Below are 20,850 nucleotides of genomic sequence, written 5' to 3'. Positions count from 1 at the left end.
TGGATTTTAAACATGCCAGCCATTGCATTGCAGCCAGACTCATCCATTACTGCGTCAGGACTCGCAATTGGCATTGGTAATGCTGGCCGCAGGTAATTATGCCATCGATTAATTGTCAGAAAAAAACAGACCCACCTCTCACTGTTACCGCGGTGCAATCGAGTGCGCGCGGCAGTTGTAGCACGTGCCGCATCGTTTCCTCGTGATTTGTGGTGAGTTTGTGGCAACGCGTGAACTAGCGGCGCGAAATGGACTTACTGAGGAATGGAAGCAACATTTACCACATTTATCACGTTATTGTCGACAAATTTCTCCTCAAGGCTGATGTTTTTGGCGGTCTCATCCGATTGCAAGAGCTGTTTGTGGAAAAGAGCGGGAAAAGTGCACCGCGCGCTCTTTTTAGATTCAAGGTCTTCGCGTTTCCCTCCGAAAAAAAACTAATTTACAACGCAAAACAAGGATGAAATAAAACAGAATTGCTTGAATGAAAGGATCAGGGAGGAAAAGTTGGTTTAAATAGCTACTAAAGAACACACTAAGTAGAAAAAAAACAAAACAAAAAAATTAAATAAAACAGCGGTGTCAGTGTGAAAAAAAATATAGCCTGCCTATAGCCTAGGCTATATTTTCTTGGTATAGCGAGGATAAAATGGGACGTACACCTGACAGTTAAAGAAAGGAGGTATTTTATTTTTTATTAATTAATTAATTTTACAAACGACCATTAGCTGTAGATGTCATATTTTAAATCTAACTTTGAGAAACGACCAGCGCGGTAAAAAATATAAAGCATTGAAGATGTTCGCCGTATTACTGTAGTGTAAATCATAGTATTACTGTAGTGCGCACAGATTTGATCTGAACCAGATCAGCCTCATTAGGACTGCGGGCATCAAACATCCCACAGCAGAAAGACTGGAGATCTGCCTCGCAAAAAAAAAAAGTGCAAAAATCTCCCTCATATGGTCGCTAAATGTCTTTATTTGCATTTAGCCCGCTGTATCTTTCACTGAAGCAAAAATTAATGTGATTCACGGGACGAGAGATTTGGCGCAGCGACCCAAAGGATGAGCTGCATGCTTCACCCGCAACATGGAAAAACAGGAGGACACACTGCTGCATCCCTGCAATAAAACACAACCAGGAGGCTTGGAAATTCAAAGGATTTTAGCTTGCAACTGAACACTTCAGAGGTGGATTTATGTGGATGAACAATCAATGGGATGGAGACGGAAATGGACAGAGAACTACTTTATTGAGCGCGAGGGTGAGTCCAGTATTTAACTAACTAAATCTACTAAAGCGCATCCACAAGTGGTGTTTTAAAGGATATTTGCTTTAAAGAATCCAGCATTTGGGCAGGTTGTTTAAAAAGTAGGCAAACAGACAGTTTATAAGTAAATGCATAATTTTATATTAATAGTCTAAAAAGTAGAAATGTATTCAAGTCTTAAATCAGTTCTTTCTCTTTTTCCAAAACGCATCTTGCCTGTTTGGTACAAATGCTCTCGAATCGTTAATCTTAGAAGATCGGAGTGTCCTAAAGCAGCAGCTCTAAAGGATCCGTGCCTTTGGTAATGAGAAATGGATAAATTAAGCTGGTAAGTGTCTTAAATGAAGTAGCCTGTTTCTCTTATTTAAAACTTCTCTGCCGTGTTTGATGCATACTATCTATCCCATTATTAACACGATCTCAGGAGGTTTTGGATTGTCCTGAAGGCGCAGCTCTAGAGGATCCATGTCATTGCATTGGTCGCTGTCCACTGCGCCCGTGGTGCTGAGATCTGGATGATGCCGGCGCAGCGACTGCAGGGCTGCCGCTCCCTTCACATTAACGAAGACAATGGGCGCTTTCTGCTGCTCGCCGTGCTCATCATCGTGTACCTGCTGTGCGGCGCTGCGGTGTTTTCCGCCATCGAGAGGCCGTCCGAGCTGCGAGCACACGGGCGCTGGAACCGGACCCTCCTGAACTTTAGCGACACGTTCAATATCAGCGTGCAGGATCTGAGCTCCTTCCTGAAAGAGTACGAGGCTGCGATTGCTGCTGGAGTTCGGGTCGATGCTCTTCGACCCAGATGGGATTTTACAGGAGCGTTTTATTTTGTTGGGACAGTGGTGTCTACTATAGGTAAGTTACCAAATGCATGGTTTTCTCGTATGGGAACGATTACTTTTGATAATTAATATTCTTGGGCTACTAGAATATCATTTCGGTGCTTTTCTTAAAAGATGGTTCACTCAAAAAATGTTTTGCTCATGTTTGATTACAGTCATTAATGCCTTGCTAACATAAAATGTTCTCAAGACTTTCTGTTGTAGTAACATTAATAGAACGTTGGTCTTTAATCATGTTCTTAAAACTTTGGCACAACAATATAGATCGTTCATGGAACGTTTTTTTGGTAACACTTTACAATAAGGTTCATTAGTTAACATGAACTAAAAATGAACACTACCTCTACAACATGTATTAATCTTAGTTAATATTAATTTCAGCATTTAGTAATGCATTATTAAAATCACTTAGTTAATGCACATGAATAAACTATGAACAACTGTATTTTTATTAATTAACATTAACAAAGATGAATAAAAAGTGTAATAAATGTATTGTTCATTGTTTATTCATGTTAGTTAATACATTAACCAGTGTTAACAAATGACATCTTATTGTAAAGTGTTACCGTTTTTTTTTTTTTTTTTTTTTTAAATGTTGTTTTAGAACATTCAAAACTAACATTCCCAGTGTTTGCAAATTGGTTAAATGGAAATTAACAACATTTTTTAAAACATTTAATATACTGGCAGTTCTCTGAACATTCAGAAATAACGTTTTCATAACCTAATAGGAACGTTAGCAAAATGTTCTTGGAACATATTTTTAGCTTGTTACGGCTGTGCTTGTTCAACCAATTGCAAAAGTACAATGGAAGTTGATGGAGACAAGGGCTGTTAAGACTGTTAATTGCTGAAAATCATCTCTATTACCATAGATATCAAATCTCATTTGTGCTTGCGCATATTCAAACTTCTTGTGTCGCAATCAGCTATTAGGTGTCAAACCTTACAGTCTTGAAAGACCAAATTTGAATATGCAAGTATGCATATATAAATTATTATATGTGAGAACTGTGGCAGACGGTAATATTTTCAATATGATTTTCAGTCTTTAACTCGGTCAAAGCTATTGTGATTTCAGAAGACTTGGAATGTAGGACACAAATAATATGAACTACTTTTATGGTCCTTTTGTTTTTCCTTCAGAGCTTGGCAGTATACATCACTGTCCACTTTCATTGTATGGAAAAGACACGTGAGAACAATTGGTTTTGTGTTATTTTTGGGGTGAACTATTCCTTTAAGAGCTGCAGTTTTGGGTTTTGTTTCTGAGTGCAATCCAAACAAATTTCACTGATTTACTATGTTTAAAATCCTGCACATAAAAGGTTTTCCCAAAGATCGATATAAAATGCAGTCTGTATCTATTTATGTGTGTATTATTATAGGTTTGTCTCGTCCAGTTTGCTTTTGTAACACTGTATACCCAGAATAGAACTAGAGAGCTCATAAATGCAAAGTAGTACAGCAGCAAGTGCTGTTTTTATTTTCGTCAGCAACAGCCTCTGGCACCTTGCTTGACCCCATGACCTTTCATGGAAACTCACAGCGCACTTTTGCTTTGTCGAGACAACATTTCCTTGCTCTCTGCGGAGACTTCACTTTTCCATTGGCATTTCCCCAGCATAAGTCCTCTGAAGACCAATAAACACCCTCTAGTGTTGATGCTCTCATGGGTAACAGGCTGAGGCCAAGCCAAGCCAGCTCCCTGCTGGACTTCTGCATTCAGGACCAAGCCTCAGGCTTGCAGTTTGCTGTGGGGCTCATGTCCCAAAAACCAAATGTGCTGATGCCCACATGTCCTGGATAACATTTACCCTGTTATAGGTCGCTAAAGTGCAAGTATCCCTCTGAGACGGCCCTCTGGTTATTGTGTGTATTTGCTTCCTACGGACCTTGGCTCCTGTTTTACACTTTCCATCTGCAGTGAATAATCAATAGCCGTGCACTTTGTACTTCTGAGTAATGTATTCAGCAGTACTGTCACTGAAGCGGCTTCATGCAACCTCACTTGCTCTATGGATAGCCAGTGGCCGTCTTTGCAAATTAAAATTAGGGTGTAGACTGAAGGCAAGGACGTTCTTTGTCGAGTTTTAAATGCTATCCTCCTCCGCTTGCTCAAAAGCTTCAGGATTGGGTGTGGAGAAGTGTGCATGCATTTATTTCCTATTCAGAGAAAGCTTCTGAATGCTGGGTTGCAAATAATGTGATGTTCTCTGCTTTATTTGCAAACAGCACACAAAATTTAGTCTCAACTTCAGATATCATTTACTGACAATTTCATGCATATTGTACACAAAAAGGCCAGAGATGGCTGAAAATTGGCAGTTTTTCAGTCTGATTGACTGGCTTTATGCTATTTCCGGGAGTCAGAGTGCCAGGAAATTAAGTTGTGTGTCATGCTGTGTTATTTTAGATACACCATTTATAGTTCTTATCAGTATTTTGAATTAGATTTTTGTTTTGTTTTTACTTTAAATTTAGTTAAAGTTTTAGTAATTTTGTTGTATGTTTTTGTCATTTTTTAAATTTTTGTATAGTATATATATATATATGTGTGTGTGTGTGTGTGTGTGTATATTATACACACACTGTACATATAATTTTATTAATTAGTTTATTTCAGTACTTCAAGTTAAACTGAAAAAAAAATGTTTTATATTATTTTTCATATATATTTTATTTCAGTTAATTTTTAATATTTCAAGTAGTGAACATTTTTTAATGGTTTTAGTTAATGATCATGTTAACTAAAATGTTAATAAAATTAGCACTTTTGTCATGTGCCATGCATTAATATTTCAGTATTATTGATATACTATTATAGTTTTTGTCAAAAAATTGTTTTCTGTTTTTACTTTAAATTTAAAATTTTAGTAATTTTGTTGTTTGTTTTTGCCACATATATATATATATATATATATATATATATATATATATATAAATATAAATATATATATTTATACATATATACATAAATATACATAAATATAAGTATGTATATATGTATATAATATATAACTTTATATATATATATATATATATATATATATATATATATAAAGTTTTAGTTTATGTAGTTTTAGTTATTATAGTACTGCAAACTAAAATTCTAAAAAGAAATTGTAAAGTAACAACTTTTTTATGGTTTTGCTTTCCATTCAATGTTAACTAAAATGTGGGTAAAATGAGCACTTTTGAGGAGGAACGAATCCCCGGATTTACCAAAGTTTGCCATGTTAGCAGCATCAAACAGACACTTAAAGTTTTAGCTAAAAGTAATTATAATAAACTATTCTGATATGTTTATGAAAAACAGCACTTACTTTTGATTCTTATCACAGTTCATACATGTTTGTGGTAATTTCTTTTCTTTCTTTCTTTTTTTTTTTTATTCAGATAAACTTGTCTCTAAATGCTCTAAAAGCGAATGTGGTCGATTTACATGCTCGCAGTCAAAAATCTGTCTCTTTGGGACTAGTAAAAGACAGTACAGTCTAGCAAGTACAATCCTACTTTATTTAGCAGCTAAGCTTAAATTAATGTGTGTTTTGTGCATTGTACTTCCATCTCAGTCTCCATCTTCCTTTCATCTCAGTGTGAAGTCTCTATATACCTCCCGCCTCCGGAAGAGCTTCAAAGCCAGTGAATGTGAGGTGCTCAGGCTTTGTCATGATGGGGGTTTTCTAGGGACGACGCAGGCACTTCCTCCTCATCTAAGTGAAAACCCCTGCCATTTCACACACAGTGAGTCACAATCTCACTCAGACATTATTATGGGGAAAAATTGATTCGCAGTCAATCAATTATTTCTGAAACAATAATGATAAACAGAATTTTAAATGAAGTATTAATAATTCTGTTTGCTGGTAAACATTCTCAGGACCAAATATTACACATACTGTATAGATTAATTTCATGCAGTGGAAAGGAAGACATACAGTATATAGTGCATAAAAAGTTGTTTACAATTCGGTGTTTGAGCAAACAAACATACAGAGTGTCTTCAGATAAGTTTGTTAGCCAAGGTTGAAAAGATTTTCTTACAACATTTTAAAGGAATTTAATAAATACATTATGTATTACATGTATTATATGTACTGCCATTCAAAAGTTTTGGATCAGGTAAGATTTTTATTTTTTTTATGTTTTTGAATAGCAGAACTACATTTGTTTGATGTAAAATACAGTAATATTCTGAAATATAATTACAATTTAAAAGAACTGTTTTCTATTTGAATATATTTTAAAATGTAATTTATTTCTGTGATACAAAGCTGAATTTTCAGCATTATTACGTCAGTCTTCAGTGTCACATGATCCTTCAGAAATCATTCTAATAATGTTTATTGGAAACATTTCTTATAATCATCAATGTTGAAATCAGTCTTGCTGCTTCATATTCTTCTGGAAACCATGATGCATTATTTTTTTCAGGATTCTTTGTTGAATAGAAAGTTCAAAATAGAAATCTTTTATGACATTATAAATATCTTTACTGTCACTTTTGATCAATTTAATGCATCCTTGCAGAATAAAAGTATTAATTTCATATAAAAAATCATACAGACCCCAAACTTTTAAACGGTAGTACATGAAACCACAAGGCAGACTTTAAAATGTGCTCAGGCAGTATAAATGTACTTCGAAAACTAAATGCATGTTGATTGACTGCAGCCAAATTTAAGATACATCATTTAAATTAGACAGAATAACCAGGTTAAATAAAACACTTTGTTCATTCTTTTTCTGATTGTCTGTTAGCAGACAAAGTATTTTTAGTCATGTTGGATCTGAAGAGCAGAGCAGCCTCAGCTCAGCTCAGCTCAGGGTGAGAGGAAACTTTGTGTAAGACAGGCGGTTAGTAACATGCTCTCAGAAATTGTCTGATGCAGAGCTCTGGAGACGTTTCTGCAGGCAGCAACCATCACTCATCACTCACATCTGCAAGACAGGAGGGCTTCATTAGTGGCCAGACGCTAACAACTGAGAATCCTGAGCAACGCATGAACAGGTCTACTAGTAATAGAACCACTTTATGAATTACAAACCTCACTTGGCTTTTTTATTTTTTAAATATTGCCGAAATTTTTTACCATTTTATTTAATGAAAAATTAATATTATAAATGTGCGTTAAATATTTTGGAAAATATTTAGATTATATTACATTACATTGTTGCATTTTTGTACTGTTAGATGTATTGTGCAATTATTTGTTTATTTAAAGTAAACGGATATTGCAATCGACTTTTCTTCTCTGATGTGACGTATTACTTGAAATGGCTTCTCAAATGAGAAAAAAATGGAGGACAGGACTCAATTTTGTCCATCAGGAATTGATTGGATTGTTGGATCGTTTTTGTTGGTTAATTTCTGCAATATCACATGATTGACAAGTTGTTGCATATTGTCCAATCTTTGCACTAATGCATACGTCAAGTGATTTTTTTTTATTAAAGATTACATAGTCAGGTTACATGAGTAATTATAATAATCATATATACAGTATATATATATATATATATATATATATGTGTGTGTGTGTGTGTGTGTGTGTGTGTGTGTCACTGTTTTTCTACAAAACTTTTCTAGCACTTACTTGAGCAGATTGAAACCACTAGTTTTGTAAGAAGTTTATTGTGATTCATTTTAAGAACAACATGAGAATGAAAGGCTTGAAAGTCATATTTCATAAAAGTATCAAATTTGTCTCAGATGTTTCTCCTAAAATTCCTTAGGAGAAATAGAAATAGACACTGCTGAGTCAAATGATTTGCATTGCTGTTTATAGAATATACACAGTTCTGTGTTTAATAAAGTTTTAGAATAGATGACTGTCTGAATGATGAGTTATCATTGGGACTGCAGTGTGCAGTGTATACTTGTGCCAGTCTTGGCTTTGCAAGCTTCTGGAGGAGAACTGTATTTCTCAGGAGACATAATAGAGTTCTTAATTATGTTTCATATACAGTACATACCAACTTCATCTTTGATGTGCTTCCTAAAATCCCACAGGAGAGATGAAACAGAAATGAGTCAATTGTTAGCATAAAAGTAAGAGAATAGAGGTATAAAATTAATGTGTATAGCAGTTCATGGTCTTGGAAGAATTTAATAATAAATGTTGAGTTCATATTGAGATTTTTGATATTTGATTGCAGACTTTGTCAAATGAGCAACGCTTGAGACATCTAGGAGATCTAGGAGAAACACAAGAGTCTCTTTCTCAGTAGAAACATCGCAGTCTGCACTTTTGCTGAAGCTCTTCACTTAATCTTACTGTCATGTGGGAGCAATTGAGATTTTAAGGAAGATCTCAATTATGATTTTTATTCCCAATTGGAACAAAAGAAAGATTTTTGGCCTGATTTAAAATTGGCATCAGTGTTGAACTGTTGAAACATTTTCTCAGACTCTAACAGTAGTGTAAAAGTCAAAAGGCATGTGGGTAAAAAGCTGAAAATGAGTTGACGAAGCAGTTTTAAACGAGTCTAGATCTGGCCATCTTCTCCTTTTGACCTGTGTGGTGACGGAGCGGATCTGTTGGGTTTGGTTGGAGAACACTGATAGAACAGAAGTGCATACAGTAGTTGTGCGAGCTTAGCCTATTACACGCCTGTCTGAACAGAAAGTGATTTCTGGAGACTCTCGGGAGAGATGAGCCTGGGCGTCCCACAGCCCTGCTCTGAATCCCACCGCCGTCGACTCCACAAGCAGAGGCGTGTTCCAGAGTCTCACAGTTTCTTCTTCCTCTCTGTTATTTGAGGGTTTAGGTCATCCAGACCTTCTTGTCCGGCTTTACTTTGTGTTGTTGCCCTGCAAGAATATAACAGTTATAATATGTTGTTTTTTCTTTTGCATACACTTCGTGTTTTTGTACTTCACAAAAACACGGTGATATTAGTGGCAATTTCTCTTTTTTTGTGTTCTATAGAAAAAGATCATGCAAAAAAGCATGCACTCCAAAAATTAGGCCTAAATTGAAGATTTATGTATTTGAATTGCATATAAAATTTCCATCCATTTGGATTGCACAGTTTTAACAAACTAATAAACTTAATATGATGCATATTTGTCAGTCAGACATAAATGTGTTGGCTAAAGATTTAGAGATTTCTGTAACTGAATGTTTTTTTAAATACACAATAAGCAGGTTTACTGAATAACTGAATGAATCATTTTTTTTTTTCACAATTAACAGATTTATACTGATTCTAAGCAGTTTGAATGAATGTTTTTATATTATTATAATATTATATATTATAATATTTTTTTGAAATGTAAACGTTGTACCTGTTTTTTGGTTGTTGTTGTTGTTGTTGTTGCCTGTTTCATTTATGTATGACTGTCAAATATGCATCGCATCAAGTTTAGTAGGTTGGTGGAACAAGCAATATTCAAATAGTTAAAGATTGTACACATTTTTAAACATTGACGATAAATATACAGTACTGTATAAACCTGGTTTATGTCTATTTAAAAATTCACTTTATTAGCACTGTTACAGAAATCTGGCCTGTTTCATTTATGTATGACTGACATTTATGCATTGTTAAAACTGTGCAATCCAAATGGATGGAAATTGTATATGCAATACAAATACATAAATCATAAAATTTAGGCCCAAATATTTTGTTATGATATCTGTATGTTGTTTTTTTGGGTGAGCTGTAAAGTTGGTTGACGTAGGTCAAATAGACAAAAAAGGTAAACCTCTGGGATTCCTGTTGCAGCACTCGTCTTTCTCTCATCGCTCTCTCCCGTGTCGTAGTAATCAGTACAGTTGGCTCCGGTTACTCTACAGTGAGCCGCGCGTTTGATTGGATCATGCATCATTGTCTCCTCAGTGATATTCTCTTCCTCTTCAGACTCATCTATCAATATAACCTGCTCGGCTAATGCAGAGGAATGGATTCCCTCTCTTCCCCGTCCCTCTTATCTCGCTCTCACTCCTTTAATTTCATTGTGTTCCATCACACGCTGGTTGCACTGATGGACTTGACTTATGAAAAACACTTCACATTGCAGGTCAGGGAATTATGATACATTGATTCACCATCGTTATGCATTAAAACATCATCTGGGTCAATGAAATGCAGTGTTTCATTCAGAAGGGCCAATGTTGTTACCAAGCTATCAGATTCACAGCAGCTGTTTTAAGAATGGGATAGTTGTGTACTGTGTTCACTTTAATGTGCAATGTGGAAGTAAGCTATTTTTTTGTGAATGCACAAGACTTCTGTTTCATTAGCTGCTATAGAACTGGGAAAATAACAAAATGCAACGATAAAACTATTTGCACTACAAACCAGTGTGCTTAAGATCACGACAACGAATTCAAATAATATGATAACTAGAAGTGAATGACACTGGAAGCCTCGCACATTCAAGTTACAAATGGCCAAACATAAAAAATAAGGTGGTTAAAGTGCAGATGAAGAACATGTCTGTGTCGTGTTTCATCCCAAACTCAAAAAGAAGATATAATTTATTTTTGCATGAAGAAAATTAAGCCTGAGCACCCCTACAATTCTAATTACTGTTACGCATAAAAAACACATTATCTGATTTTAATGAATATCATTGTTTTACAGTACTGAGAATCTAATGAGAATCATCTAAGAAGATGCGGTTACAGAAAAACTAATTTAAAATAAGTTTCCACATGTATTACAATAATGAAAGTTTGGGGGGAAATGAGCCTAATTGTCATTTTAAAAAAGTAATGTCACATTTCAAAATCATATTCTGCTCCTAAAATAGGCTTCATTTTCTTTTATGCATAGTATTTATCATTCTAATAATGATTTCTAATTTTGTTCTTTTGATTTTGAGGTGAATGTGACATGATCATGTTTTAAGAGATTCACTCATATGTGAAACTGCAAGAAATACACCGTGATAAGACTTTTAAAATGGTATTTTGCTACATTTGTTGTTTACATGATGTCTTATCATCTCAAAAGAATTGATATTTTGCCATTTTTATTCCAATTTTGCATAAGTAGCAAGTAGCTAAATGGGACTACAGAGGTTGTCGTTGACATTAAACGTCATTATGCTGAAAAGGTAACCTCATCTACTTATAGCCTCATCGTTTTCTTAATTGCTCTTTTGCAAACTACTCTAACTCAAACTTTCCAATATCAGCATTCAAATATCATCCAGGTATTCCATGCATAGAAAATGTGCATATTGTGCATAATAAACATGCTGCATGCTGCAAAAATAGTACGAGTAGGATGATAGCATGCTATTCTGAGACTCCTGATAGACATTTATAGCTGTGCTTATCATCAGATTTCCTGGAGCAGAGAGCAGCACCTTGTCCCTCATTGTGTTTTCGGTGTCTCACTCTGTCTCTCTCTCAGTCCCTCATTCACTCTGTCTCTCTCTCTGTGTCTCTCCCTCTCCCTCTGATCTCCTGGGTCGCTCTGTAAAAACAGAGGGCTGGAAAATGTCAAAGTTAAAAATGGAAGAGGGCGTGTAGCCACATAAAAGGCGTGTGTGCTGTTCTCACCAGTGTGTACTCAAGCACAGATACCCAATGAGACGGGACCGGACAGAATGTGATTAAAGACGTGTCAACGGTTGCAGTTTTATATATATATATATATATATATATATATTTTTTATTGTTTATTATTATTATTTTTTTTTTTTATTTGGGTCAATTCTGGTTGGGTGGATCTTATGCCTGGGTCATATATTATACCCCAAAATTATATATATATATATATATATATATATATATATATATATATATATATATATATAAAAAATCAATATCAATCATTGATATTTTCATTCATTCTTTGTAATATTATTTGTGACATTGTGACATCATTTTCTTGACAATTACCGTAATGTAGAGAATCATTTCACCTTTTTATTGTGAATAAACTATGGGCATTCTTTTCATGCTATTTTCTGGAAATACCGAAGATTCTCTTAATGGTGTTTTATTAACAAAGTTCGGGAGGAGCACGTTCAGATAATTAACACGAGAGGAGCACAATCAGTAATCAACCCAATTAAAAAGATAGGTGTGTATATACAGTATATACACAAGCATCATAAGTTTAGATCATGAGACTGTTATAATGCTTTCACCCCTCTGTACCTTGTTTATATTCATTTACATTAATGTTTTGTAGACTTAAAAATTAAGGTTCTTTATTGGCACTGATGGTTCCATTAAGAAATTTTAACATCCATGGAAACCTTTTTGGAACATTTTATTGTGAGGTGACCTTTTTTGGAATGCTTATTTGTAAAAAGACCTTTTGGAACCTTTATTTTTTGAAAAGCCCCTTTTGGAACCGTTTCTTTGGAATGTTAATTTGTGAAAAGACCTTTTTTGGAATGTTTATTTCCGAAAAGCCCTTTTTGGAACCTTTATTTGCGAAAAGTTTTTTTTTTTTTTTTGGAATGTTCAATTGCAAAAAGCTCTTTTTGGAGTGTTTATTTTTAATAATGTAGCAAGATTGACTTTTGTTTTGAGCAGATATATTCCATTACAGTGGCTGAGGAACTGAGTATAGGGATTCAAATCTGACTGTTTAAATAAGAGGATTTTACATGGCACGGTGCCCAAGACTGATTGTATTCTATGCACTTCACTGCGAACGTTTATTTACAAAAAGCCCCCTTTGGAACACTTATTTGCAAAAAGTCCTTTTTGGAACCTTTATTTGCAAAAAAAGGTTTATTTTCAAAAAGTCCCTTTTGGAATATTTATTTGTGAAACGCCCCCTTTGGAATGCTCATTTGCGAAAAGCCCTTTTTGGAACATTTAATTGTGAGGTGACCTTTTTTGGAATGCTTATTTGTAAAAAGACCTTTTTGGAACCTTTATTTTTTGAAAAGCCCCTTTTGGAACCGTTTCTTTGGAATGTTAATTTGTGAAAAGACCTTTTTTGGAATGTTTATTTCCGAAAAGCCCTTTTTGGAACCTTTATTTGCAAAAAGTTTTTTTTTTTTTTACGTTTAACTGTGAAAATAGTTTTTTTTTTTTTTTTTTTGGAATGTTCAATTGCAAAAAGCCCTTTTTGGAGTGTTTATTTTTAATAATGTAGCAAGATTGACTTTTGTTTTGAGCAGATATATTCCATTACAGTGGCTGAGAAACTGAGTATAGAGATTCAAATCTGACTGTTTAAATAAGAGGTTGGGTGCTTGCAATGCAGATGCTGATTTGGTTTTTAGTTATTTAGGCATTAATATGTGGTTGCTAGGGTGTACCGGCTGTTGATAGGGTGTTGTCACAAATATCGCTAATGAGTAGCACTACAAAACATGTATTCTTTATAGTGATCTTTGCATTTATAGCTACACAGCAGTTGAGACAGACAGATACACCCACGCAGTGACAAATCCGTGTCAGGAAAAACTGCCTGTCCTATTTGTACATTTATCTCTGGCCTGCATCCTCTCTGTCACCCCTGCGCTCGCCCTTGATCCATGTACGTGATCTGCCCCGGCAAACACACAAAGCTTGTAAATAAATCTCAATGCGGAGCATTCCCATCTGAGGACGGCGTCTGCATACACACAGGATCAATCACAGACAGCACAGCATACACGCTCTGGAGCAGACAGCTATTGTTTTAAGTAAAACCACAGATTTGTTGCTGTCACGGCCTTATCTTCAGACCACAATAACCTCATAAACATCCCTCACTGAATGCACACACATACCCCTCATGCTTTTTCATTTCAGAAACTGAGGTGAATCACAAATCTTATCAGTATCCAAGATGTTGGTTTGATCGGAAAGGTCAGATGCGTTTTTACACAAAACTAATATTCTGAGTGGCAAGCCTACAATCCATCATTAAAGGGACAGTTCACCCAGAAAAGTAATTTCTGCCATCATTCACTCACCCCCATGTCATTCCAAACCTGTTTAACTTTCTTTCGTAGATCACAAAGGTGAAATTCTGAATAATGTATGAGAAAGAGCAGCATGATCAATGACAGCATAAAGTAAAAAAGAGCCACTGACCTCCAAAAAAGGACAAGAAAGCACTATAACAGGAGTTCATATGACTAGATAGTTTAGAAACAGACTAAAATAAAGTGCACAAATATAGAATTTGTATTTCATTTTGAATCAAGAATATTTTGAACCGGTTTCACTTGAAAAATTTACATAGAATGGGATGAATGCGTTATATGAAGTCAATGCTATTATTAATGAAAGATTCTTCACTTTTTTACTTTTGAAATTAGAAATATGTGTACAAGATATAATTTCAGTTAAGAGTCACTAGCATGTGATTTTCTGTATGATACCTTTGATTAAGTAGTTGTTTGTTTGTTTGATTCAGTTGTTGTTTGTTTGTGGGTCTTTCTGCCTTTAGTTGTCTTCAGCAAATTTATTTGTATAGCGCTTTTTTTCTTTTTTTTAGTTTTTTTTTAATACAAATCTTTTCAAAGCAGCTTTACAGGAAATTAAGTTTCTACAATATATTTATAAATTGTAGAAACTCAATATATTTAACTTATGGCAAAATTTGGTACTTATGTATGTTGTCTGAGGGTTGGCATCCTCTGAGGGGTTGGCATCATCTCTTCTCAGGTGTTTGGTCGTCTCAGATCATTTAAGGGTTGGATCCAGACTGAAGCTTGTGTAATTCCTAGTTACCACGGGATGTTAATCCTGTGGCAGAAACAGAGAAACAAATAGAGACATAATTAGCATATAGCTGCTGTTCCATCCAAGCAAAAATGATTTGTTCAACCCAAGCTAAAGAATAATAATGTGCGTTTGATCAGATATAACTGCAGTACAATATTATGAGATGCATTATGTGAATGGTTGGCTAAAGAGATGTGTCTTTAATCTAGATTTAAACAGAGCGACTGTGTCTGAACCCCCAACATTATCAGGAAGGCTATTCCAGAGTTTGGGAGCCAAATGTGAAAAAGCTCTACCTCCTTTAGTGGACTTTGCTAACCTAGGTACTACCAAAAGTATGTTTTAGGTCATCATCCATTTATACTATGAAGCGCCGTCCAATCAGCTTTGCTGCATTTGACTGAATCTGGGCAGAGAGTATATCTCTATACACTTCAGAGTTCATCCGGCTGCTTCTGTCTTCTGTCTCATCTTCACTCAACAGCAGTAACCCAGAGCCACTGAAGCCATGCAGCTCATGATCACACTGCTCCATGTTTCACAGATGATGTTTGGATCATGAGCCTTCTCCATACTACTTTCTTCCTGTCATTCTGGTACAGGTTGATTTTATTTCAGCCGTCCAAAGCATGTTTTTCCAGAAGTGCTCTGGCTTTTTTAGATGTTTTGTTGGCAAAGTCTAATCTGGCCTTGTTTGAAGCTTGTGGTGAAGCCTCTGTATTTGCTCTGGTGAAGTCTTCTCTTGATTGGACGTCCAGGTCTTTTTATGTTTCTGAGCTCACCAGTGCAGTCTTTTTTCTCAGAATGTACCAAACTGTTGATTTGGCCGCTCCTAATGTTCCTGCTTATCTCTCTCTGATGGATTTGTTTTGTTTTTGAAGTCTAACAATTGTCTGTTTCTCTTGTATGGAGAGATTCTTTGACTGCATGATGTGGTTCACAGCAACAGCCTCCAAATGTAAATGACACACTTAGAAGCAACTCCAGACCTTTTACCTGCTTAATTGATGTAGAAATAACGAAGGAATAGCTCACATCTGTCCATGAAACAGCTTTTGAGTCAACTGTCCAATTACTTCTGGTCCCTTGAAAAAGGGGGGAGGTACATATAAGAGTTGTAATTCCTTAACCTTTCCTCCAATTGTGATGAGAATATCCTCAAATTAGGCCACGTTCACACAGAAGCAGAATACGGTTGTCAATCCTGTATTTGAGTCCTTATACAGTTACGTTCACACACAGTTCGGTTATTTACGGGCGTGACAACCACATTCTGTAACCGAACGCACACCCGTAAATTTTCAGGAATCACAATCACATTGTTGGAACACTGGACAACTGTCACGTCATACAGCGCGAGAGAGAGCTGCTCTGCTGCACAAACGCACGTCAACAGTGTGTTTTCATATGTGGTTTCGGTAACTTACAGTGACGGAGAAATGAGCTGTGTCAAGTTTTAGATCAAATCTCCACCGGAGCTGCTCCCGTCAATTTTGTGTTCTGCGTGTGACTCAGATGCTCCACTCTCCACCCAAATATTACTGCTGTCAGTTAATGAAGATTTGATGGATGAACTCGTGGCTCGATTGGACTCTTGTCTTGTCAGAAAGTGACTCTATGGTTACTGGTAAGGAATACGGGCTTGACTCCCGTTGCACGTTCATACAGACAGTATTCGAGACGCTGCTGTGTGAACGGGACATTTTGAGACTCACACCTGAAAGTAAATGCGGTTGTCAATCCCAGAAACTTACAGTGTGAACGTAGCCTTAAAGCTCAGAGTGTGCACTGTTAAGTCCATGTGCCTGTGTCATGGACTTAACTGTATACTTTATTAGATTTCCAGGAAAGCTAGCACTCCTTATGTTTTTGAAGAACCTAAAATTGTAGTTCTGTAACGAAACATTTACCTTTTTCTTTAGAAGAAACTCAACCTACACTAAATGAGGATACAATTATACTGAGGTTTAGTGCTTTGATTAACCTGTACGACCTTGCCTTTGTAGTCTATCATTACTAAAAGTGGTTAAAGCTTTTCGATGTGTGTGTGTGTGTGGCTTGTTTTTGCAATATTCACTTAAGTGGATTTTCCTGTTAAAACTGGATCCTTGATTGAATTGGTGGTAAGAGCGCAGTATTGCCGGGCTTCACCTGCCTTCGTTCTGTAATATGGTATGGGGTCATTACTTTGCAGATCCTGCACTTCTGAGCATTATTGAAACTGTTTACTATCTTTTCATCAAATTTAAAACTGTCAGGAGAGCCAGCCTGAGAACTCTGCAGTGCATCAGCATTATTCTTCAGATTTTGGACATGGCGTTCCCTCCCATGTGCCGGTGTAAATTTAGATGCCTGTTCTACACAGCATCAAAGAGTTTTTGTATCTCATCTGTGCAAAGTTAGTCTCAGCTGGCAGACCTACAGACCCGTCACGAAGTGCTCACTGACCATCTGATGTGTATTGCTATCCACAAAATTAGCTTCAGCTTTACCTCACTGCAAAGCAACTCTAAGCAACACAGGTTTTTGTCCAAGGAAATGAAATTGTATACTAGCATATTACACTTTGTAGGATTTACTTTTAAACAAATTTTAATATAATATATGAATTGCATATAATTGCAAGTCAAATCACCTTTATTTATATAGCCCTTTTAACAATACAGATTGTGTCAAAGCAGCTTTACAGTATCAAATAGGAAAATAGCGTGTCAATAATGCAAAAGGACAATAGTAAACACTCAATTTTCAGTTAAAGGCAGTTCATCATTGAATTCAGAGATGTCATCGTCCAGCTCAGTTCAGTTTAAATAGTATCTGTGCAATCAAGTCAACGATATCGCAAGAAATGAAGTGTCCCCAACTGAGCAAGCCAGAGGCGACAGCGGCAAGGAACCAAAACTCCATCGGTGACAGAATGGAGAAAAAAAATAAAAACCTTGGGAGAAACCGGGCTCCGTCAGTGGGCCAGTTCAGAACCAGCAGTTTAATAAGCATTCTGAAGGAGAAAAACTGAAATAGTATTTCCTGGTAAAACATACTCCAATATTTTATTTACAACTTTGAAACAGTGTATAAATGTGCTTATGAGAAAGAGTGAGTTGATTTGCTAAAGTTTGCCAGGCTGATGACATACATTTTTTTTTTCTTTTAGATATTACTAAAAAATATATTGTCTTGTAAAACATACTCCAATATTTTTTATTTACAACTTGGGGCGGAAAAAAAGGTCACTTTATGTATCTCATCTTGTCTTAGTAGATGATTCTCGGCCAGGATCAGCTTAAGATGCCCTAAGAACAAATCTGAAAGTCAAATGCACCACCATGACATCAGCTGAAAGGGTCAGTGCTTATCTATAATATGAATTAACTAGTGATGGATAGACACAGTTTTCTAAAATGCAAGAATTTTATCTGTGGTTTTAGCCATTAGCTTTGACCTTTTCTGGACTCTCCCTCTCTCTGTTTCACTTTCACGTGAACTCAAGCATGTCTCTGTGCTAATATCTCCAGCTCTTCTTCATTTACAGACAGCGTCGTAGATCGAGTGCTCTCCACTTTCAGAGTGTGTCATGAGCACTATCAGAGTATGAATGACTGTAATTGGCTCTCGAACGCATGATGTGTTTTGTATGCTGTGCTCATTGAATCATATAACAGATTTTATGCAGATATAAGTGCTTTTGTTCAGCCTTTAGAAAATGCCCAGGGGGACAGGTGTGTTTGCTCGGGGAAAGTGCTGCACTTTGTACAGTTTTGCTGAGCCTTTGTTTAAACAGATTTTTGTATATAAAATGCCAAGCAGACAAGAATGGACAGCACAGACTCTTACAAAATACAGGTTTTTAACAGGCTCTGCATCCTACTTATAGTGATGAAAAGAGACATGCAGACAATACTGTAATGTACCGAGAAACTTTCTCATAGTAAAAAAACCAGCATGTTTTCAACATAATAAGTAAACTGTATGTTGTAATGCTATGCCAAGCCACTAGGAACGCCATGATATGGATCTCCAGTTTACATTTTTCTTAGAGTTGCATGCTGAGAAATAATGTAGAATACTTAAAAAGTCATAGTCACTCTTAATGAGTATTTTTGTCTTGTATTCTAGTTAAAATATCAAAAACTCTATTAAATATTATAGAAGCAATGCTGCATAAATTTGTTTTCATAGATTGTGTCTTTAATAAAAGTATATTATTTTGACATATTTTTTCCACTTGTTTTAAGTAGTTGATACACAAACTGTTTAAAGGTTTGGTTGTCGATTTAAATTTTTTTTTTGTTTTTATTATTATAATTTTTTTAATGATGTTTTTGAAAGTTGTCTCTTCTGCTCACCAAAGCTGCATTTATTTAATCAAAAACACAGTAAAAACAGTAATTTTGCAAAATATTACTACTATTTAAAATAACTATTTTCAGTTTTAAAATGTAATTTTACATTTGTGATGCAAAGCTGAATTTTCAACAACATGTGTTATTTATTTTGACACTAGTGGGGACAAAACAGCAGTAGTATCTTTTGTAGTATGCACTATGCTTTAAAGGGGACCTATTATGCCCCTTTTTATAAGATGTAAAATAAGTCTCTGATGTCCCCAGAGCGTATATATGTGAAATTTTAGCTCAGAATACCCCACAGATATATTTTTATAGCTTGTTAAAATTGCCACTTTTAGGGTATGAGCCCAAACTAGGGGTGGGCGGATTGATCCAAATATCGATAATATCGATACCAACGTTGGTATTGGTATCGGTATCGGTATCTGATAACCTAAAGTATCGATCTAACCTGATTAGATCGATACTTTAGGTTAATTTTCTCTCCTCTACACTTAATATATTGCTTAATACATTCAACAAAGAATAGACATATCTGTGTGTTTATATACCGCTCTTTTCACGTCTCATATGCAAACATTACTGCTCCTCCTTGCTTTAGTGTTTGTTATGCCATGTAATTTAGCGGCTCCAAGCGCAAGCGGATATTATTGGCTACAGCGAGAGATGGAACGGTAGAAATTCGTTACTGTGGCAACAGCACCAAACTTATTCCCCTTTTTCAATGTGGAAGTAAGCTTTTTTCATAGACTGAATGTGCGAGACTTCCACTTCATTAGGCACGGTAGGGAAATCATGAGAAAAATAACAGTGCAATAAATGGTAAAAATGTTTGTGCTATCCACCGTGTGTGTTTATAATTTAGACAATTCATTAAAATAATATGGTAAGAAACACCAGTTTGCAATACCAAGCAAGCAGCAAAACGAGCTGTTTTGTACAGTTAAAAATTGCTGGAAGCGGATGAGACTGGAAGCCAGACCCATTAAATTTACTGAATTTGGCCTTTTTATACAGTATTACTTTTATACAGTATCCTGGGCTGCTTGCCTGCATATAGTTTGCATCATCAGTATACTGAGTTGGACTTTCAATATTACATTCTTAATGCATTAGGCCACGTTAAGTTTTTTTTTCGTTATAACTCTTTTCTATGGGAGGAAAATGCTAACACAAAACTTTACGCATTGCTTTCATATTCTGGGCTCCTCTGCTTGCAAACTCCTTTCAGAAAGACAAATACCATCCACATAGCTTTAAGGTGAATGTAATATTTTAGTCATATCAACATAAGTTATTGTTAATTTTCAAAGTGTAATTGGTCATTTAAATATATGTTATTAAAAAGGGGAAAGTATCGGTATCGGCGATACTTGCCCTGTATTTACTTGGTATCGGATCGATACCAAAATTTGCAGTATCGCACACCCCTAGCCCAAACACGTTGATTTTGAGTATGTTGCTTTAAATGCAAATGAGCTGTTGCTCCTGGATGAGAGGGCGGAGCTTCAAGAGCTCAAGCTCCGGCATTAGCAGTGCTCAAAAGGATTTGAAACCGCTCTTTTGGAGACTGTTCATGATTTATTGGTTTTATTAAAAAAAAAATAGTTTTTAACATTATAGGCTGGTTGTTTCCACGCACTGCAGCCACACAACTGTGTTCAAACACCTTATAAAGGTGATTTTTGCATAATAGGTCCCCTTTAAAAGACAAGAACCTTGGGTAAACATGGGCTTCA

At 35.7% G+C, this 20,850-nt stretch overlaps 1 protein-coding gene across 4 annotated transcripts in view; it reads left to right on the top strand.

Moving 5' to 3' along the window:
* Nucleotides 1–245: 245 nt before the first annotated feature.
* Nucleotides 246–20,850, top strand: part of kcnk12 (potassium channel, subfamily K, member 12) — a 38,189-nt gene continuing 17,584 nt past the window's right edge. For 2 of the 4 annotated variants that reach the window (XM_058794746.1, XM_058794744.1), the window contains exons 1-3: nucleotides 246–1,267; nucleotides 1,527–1,601; nucleotides 1,698–2,128. In XM_058794746.1, coding sequence (XP_058650729.1) covers nucleotides 1,789–2,128 — 340 coding nt within the window. In that variant the 5' untranslated portion in view covers nucleotides 246–1,267; nucleotides 1,527–1,601; nucleotides 1,698–1,788. Of the gene's footprint in view, nucleotides 1,268–1,526; nucleotides 1,602–1,697; nucleotides 2,129–5,716; nucleotides 5,866–20,850 lie in introns of those variants that run through there. The other 2 variants (XM_058794745.1, XM_058794747.1) reach the window with 2 other exon arrangements.

The sequence above is a fragment of the Onychostoma macrolepis genome, chromosome 13 (assembly GCF_012432095.1).
Source record: "Onychostoma macrolepis isolate SWU-2019 chromosome 13, ASM1243209v1, whole genome shotgun sequence".
Classification (NCBI taxonomy): domain Eukaryota; kingdom Metazoa; phylum Chordata; class Actinopteri; order Cypriniformes; family Cyprinidae; genus Onychostoma; species Onychostoma macrolepis.
This window is presented reverse-complemented; position numbering and strand designations above follow the sequence as displayed.